Source organism: Zingiber officinale, chromosome 5B (assembly GCF_018446385.1).
Source record: "Zingiber officinale cultivar Zhangliang chromosome 5B, Zo_v1.1, whole genome shotgun sequence".
In the NCBI taxonomy this organism is placed as follows: Eukaryota; Viridiplantae; Streptophyta; class Magnoliopsida; order Zingiberales; family Zingiberaceae; genus Zingiber; species Zingiber officinale.
In genome coordinates this window covers 121,250,832-121,256,575 of record NC_055995.1, presented here as the reverse complement: position 1 = coordinate 121,256,575, position 5,744 = coordinate 121,250,832, and the positions used below count along the sequence as shown (strand labels likewise).

The 5,744-nt window shown below is 34.4% G+C and overlaps 1 protein-coding gene across 1 annotated transcript; it reads left to right on the top strand.

The window, feature by feature from the left end:
• Nucleotides 1–219: 219 nt before the first annotated feature.
• Nucleotides 220–831, top strand: LOC121986996. Its single transcript, XM_042540916.1, has one exon. The coding sequence runs from the start codon at nucleotides 220–222 to the stop codon at nucleotides 829–831; it is 612 nt and encodes a 203-aa protein (XP_042396850.1).
• The last annotated feature ends 4,913 nt before the right edge of the window (nucleotides 832–5,744 follow it).

Genomic DNA, 5,744 nt, shown 5'->3' with positions numbered 1-5,744 from the left:
AATGTCGAGTTACAATCTGCTCAAGTTAATGAAATTGCATATTCTATTGTTGCTGGTGAACGCGAGACTAGGTGAGGAGCTAATTAGATTGGTACTTTGCATCGAGCAAGAGCTACTCATTGGAGCTCCCATTTTGAGTTTATTTGTGACTTAATAGATAAGTATAATACAACTATTAATGTGCTTGAAAACATTATCATTGATGGTTCCTCTACTTCGATGCGTGGGGAAGCTGGTGATTTCTTAATGATGATGAAGTCTTTTGATTTCATTTTTATTTTGCATTTTATGCATAAAATTATGGCGATCACAGATTTACTTTGTCGTGCCTTGCAACAAAAATCTCCTGATATCATAAATGCAATGGATTTGGTCTCTACAACTAAAGCACTTCTTCTGACATTGAGAAATGATGGTTTTGATATTCTTCTTTCATATGTCAAATCATTTTGCACTAGATTGGATGTTGATATACCAGAGATGAGTACTCATTATAAGCATTCTAGTCGTTCATGCCAGCAAAATGATACCATCACAGTTGAGCATCACTTTCATTATGATATATTTAATGCTGCAATAGATTTTCAGTTAGAAGAGTTAAACTCTAGATTCAGTGATGAGATAGTAGAACTTCTTATACTTAGCTCTGCTTTGAATCCAAAAGATAATTTTAAGTGCTTCAACATTGATAAGATTTGTATGCTTGCTGAGAAGTATTATCCTGAGGACTTCACTCAACAAGAAATGCATAATTTGAGGTGTCAACTACAACATTATGAGTTCGATGTAGTTTGTCATGAAATTTTCAGAAAAATATCCACTATCTCATAATTGTGCCGAGGGTTATTTGAAACAAAAAGAAAAAATAGAAATACTATAATTCGATTGATAAGTTGGTTCGTTTAGCTTTAACTTTGCCCGTTTCTACGGCAACTACAGAGCGTGCATTTTCGGCTATGAAGATGTTAAAACAATTCTTCGTAATAGAATGGGAGAGAATTTTCTGACAGATTCTATGATTATTTATATTGAAAGAGAGTTTGCTTCAAGTATCGATTCAGATTCTATAATTGATGAATATTATACTTTGAACAATCGTAAATCACAACTTCAATAGCATGTGTATGGATCATCTTTCTATCTTTGGAGTTTGATATTGAAGGTATGCATATTGCACACTAGAACACAAAACTTAGTTTGGTATTGAAGGTATGCATTTACTAGGTGAAATTGAAAGTTTGAGATAAAATTGTCTGCTTTTGCATCATTCACTGTTGAACTTTAACCAAGGTTTCTGCATATTGAAATTTTGCAGGCTTTGGATCGACCATTTTGCCGTTTTATATGTCATAACCTGTTCAGCTTTTAGTCTTCTTTACTTCGCAAGAATCTTTTGTGAGTGTTGTTTTCTCAGATTAAGTTATTGTAACCTAGTTATTGACTTACTTTTTGTTGTCTTTTTTAGGAGTATAAAAGTATTTTAAAAAGGAAGTTAGATTATAACACTGGATCACCTCTAAAGCCTAGTCTTTTACCATCCTTGTCCATGGGATTCCAAAGTCAATAGGGGAACTTTGGGTGATACTATTATAAACTTCTTCCTACACTATCGTGGATCAAACTACTTAGGACATCAAATAATTTGTCAAAGTCAAAAACTATAGAATTTTTCTTTAAGTATATTTAGGGCATCAAATATTTTTTCCACATATTTTAAATGTTTAGTTGAGATGTTATACTTGGTTACATTTACATTGGCATGTGTCATATCATATTTGAAAGTTATTTGAACATATATTAATCTTTTGTTAGATTTTGATTTTCTATTAGTTTCAAATATGATTTTCTTTTGCAGAACTAGAGAAGATGTATTTGCAGAACTTGATTTTGGCCATTTAACTTAGACTTATGATATTTTGGATTAATAAGGTGAGGTTAGTTTTCCATTTCATGTTATTGAGCTTAATACATCAAGGTATTCTTGATATTTTGGATTTGCCAATGAATTGACCTGCACTCTCGTGTTTTGCAGGATTCGACCTACAAAAACTATGAGGTCATTTTTGTTGATGTAGCTCACAATACTATTATCTGCAATGACCTAAGGATTAATTTTCGTATTTCTGTTAAATTTGCTTTTATGGTTACCTTTTGTCTAGAATTTGATGTGATTTCAACTCTAGAATTTTTACCTGTTCAATGTGTTTGTCTAGTCCCATAAGTTATGTGATTCTACTCAACTTTAGACCTTTATAAATGTTTTGATAATTTACATTCTGATATATTTTTAGTACTTATCATTTTCTTATCTGTGTGGTTGATAAATGATTTTTTGTATGAATTTGAGTTGAAATAAAAGATACATGTTATAAATATTCCATGTGTCTTGTAAAAGATATTTTCTAGAATATTTTTGTATGATAATATTATAGGTTTCTCTCAATATGCATTTTTTAAAATATTAAGAAAATTAGTGATGGAAATTTAATTTCGTCATTATATTTAGCGATAGCTATTAAATTTCATAGCTAAATTAGTGACGGAATTAAATTTCTGTCACAAAATACATTACGCTTTGGAATATGAATTGGTACATTATAAACTTGATGTGATGAAGAATTTGAAGATTTCTACACTTGTTGAGTTATGCTAGTAATTGACTAAGAGTGGATGGTCAAAGGTTTATGTTATATTGACTAGGTTGATTCATCTTATTTTAATGTTGCCTATTTCTATTGCCACTACTGAGCAAGTCTTTTCAGCAATGAAACATGTGAAGACGATGATTCGCAATAAAATAGAGGATGACTTTCTTGAAGATTGCTTGACATTCTATATTGAACGAGATTTAACTAAGGTAGACGATCCGATTCCACATTCCGCCCATTAAGTAAATTCTGTAAGAGAATTGAATCTTGATTGTTTGAAAAATACACTCTGCCTTTTGCCATCGCATCAAGCCTACCCGGGCGTTATAAATAAGATATATAGTTCATTAAGATAGCACGTAGAAAACAAGATCATCCCAGCGGTAGTTGCATGGGTGATCCAATATGGAAGAAACGTTCGCAATACCTTATGATACCCTTAGTGACCAACATCAACATGAAGCCACCAGAACCAAAAATTTGAAACTGAATCTGAAGAATTTCAGTATACAAACTCTAATAACTTAATGTGAAGGTTGATCCTGTCCGAAAATCGATGAGATGAAAATATGGGGATGTGGTGCTCCTGCTGACTACTTGTGGACTCCGCTCCACCCTGCAAAATAGATGATGTCAGTGCCGAGCCAGGAAGTGGTCCTCGGCGTTGGCCCTCCGATGCTCAAGTCAGACACCGACAATGATGTAGAAGGCGGAGTAACAAGAATGAACAGTGGCACAAATAATGTATATTGTGTATCTCTGCCAATGCTTGGACCCCCCCTTTCTATAGAGCTCATGTAGAGCGCGTGCACACTCCCCAAGGTGGGCACACTTTCCAAAGTTTCTCCTGAAAAGACTTGTCAATAAAGTATCTGTGACACAATACCTTAACAAGTCAAGCATATCTCTGATGTGACAGTGGAAGTTTTCGTCGTACGATCTTCTGGTTGACCATGCCTGATGTCAACAACACTAACTCCCAAAAGGATGTCGAGGGCTAACACAGCGAGGTAGTTGCTAGGACGAGCAGGATAGCCGCTTGGCTAGAGTTTCTATTGCGCAAAGAAGGGGCAACAACACCTCTCAACCTCTAACGTGGAAGAAGAGGAAGAGAGAAAAGAGATCGCGTGGAGCAACAAGACAAAGACACACAAAAAGGAGAGCAAGCACAAGGAAGGAGAAGAAGAAGAGTTACTGTGGTTCTGCGACGTGCCTACTCCACAAAAAGGTCGAATCTTTATTAGAATTCTCTCTACACAAGAGAATTGCATTACATAATTCTTATGATTGTTGTTGTACAATAAGTTTACAATGATCCCTATAAATAATGCTAAACCCAGACTTGGTAAAATTGTAACAGAATTTTGTTATGAAAAATCACAATAAAATTATATTATATAAAATCTTAACAAAATTTTATTACAAAAAATTTTAACAGATTGTTCTTCCATAACATCTTTCATATTAAGCTTCATCCAAATATAAGCCACCCACCCGTCAACAACCTCCTATTGGTTGCTACTCGGAAAATCTAATGGTTCCACTGTACAAAAATTTTGTACAAAGGTCTGAACCTTTTCCTAGCTACCATGTGTTCTTTTAAATTAAACTTGGATCACCTGCGGAACTTAACACGTTTGATCCAAAGTTTAATCTATTTGTTCTTTTAGATTTTGACTTGGATCTCTTGCGGAACTTAACACTTTCGATCCAAATCAACTAAGTTATTAATTCTATTAAATATTAATTTCCAAAATTAGCTTCCAGTACTGACGTGGCAAGGCACATGACCTTCTTGGATACGGGAGCAACCACCACCAACTAGACAAAGCCTTTTAAGGAAAACTAATATTTAATTTCCTTAAATAACTTTAGGTCAACCGAAAAGAACAATCAAATCACAAGGAAAAGAAAAAACAAAGAACACAATATCGAAAACAAATTCGAAATACTAGAATCGTACGCCTCTTATATTTGGTATTATTTCCAAAAATAACTAGTATGATGCGGAAAGGAAAAATACTAGTTATACCTTTTAGAAAGACCTCTTGATCTTCTACCGTATTCCTCTTCTAACCTTGGACGTTGTGTGGGCAACGATCTTCCAAGATGAGGACCACCTAGCACCTTCTTCTTCTTCCTTCAAGTTTCGGCCAAGCACCAAAATCCAAGGATGAAGAACTTTTTCCACCAACTAAGCTCCAAGGGATACAAGCTTTCTCTCCTTCTTCTTCTTCTTCTCCAAGTAGTATCCGGCCACCACAATAGCTCCAAGCAAGGAAGAGTTTCGGCCACCACAAAGAGGAAGAGAGGGAGAGAGGATGGCCGGCCACAACACCAAGGAAAAACAGGGAGAGAATAATAGAGGTTGTGTCTCACGAAGGCACCCCAACCCCCTCTTTTATATTCCTTAGCTTTGGTAAATAAGGAAATTTAATTACAATAAAATTTCCTTAACTTTCCTTGACAACAATTAATTAAGAAAAATTAAATAAAATTTCCTAATCAATTACATCATGGTCGGCCACCTCAATAGGAGTAAACAAGGCAATTTCAATCAACAATTAAAATTCCTTATTTGTCTTCGGAAATTTAAAAAAATAAAATTTCCCTTTAAAATCCCTTCATGGTTGATAAAAAGAAATTTCTATAATTTTAATTTTTCTACATGTGAATAATTTATAAAGAAGAAAAATAAAATATCTTTCCAATCTACAAAAGAGATATTTTAATTTTTAATCTCTCCAATAAATTATATTTTTCACATAAGAAAATTTTAAAATTAAAATTCTTTTAAATTTAATGGGGGTCGGCCACCTAAGCTTGGGTTCAAGCTAGGGCCGACCACCCATGAATCAAGGCTTGGCCGACCCTAGCTTGATCCATAAACTAGCTTGGCCGACCCCCTTATCATGGGTATGAAGGTGAGTATAGGTGGGTATAGTACTCTATAAATAAGAGGCTACAATAGAGACCGAGAGGAGGAATTACTTTTGGTCTCCCGATAAAATTAAGCATCCCGTGTTCGCTCCGAACACACAACTTAATTTTATCAATAATAATTCTTTCCACTAGAGAACTATTATTGAACTACCG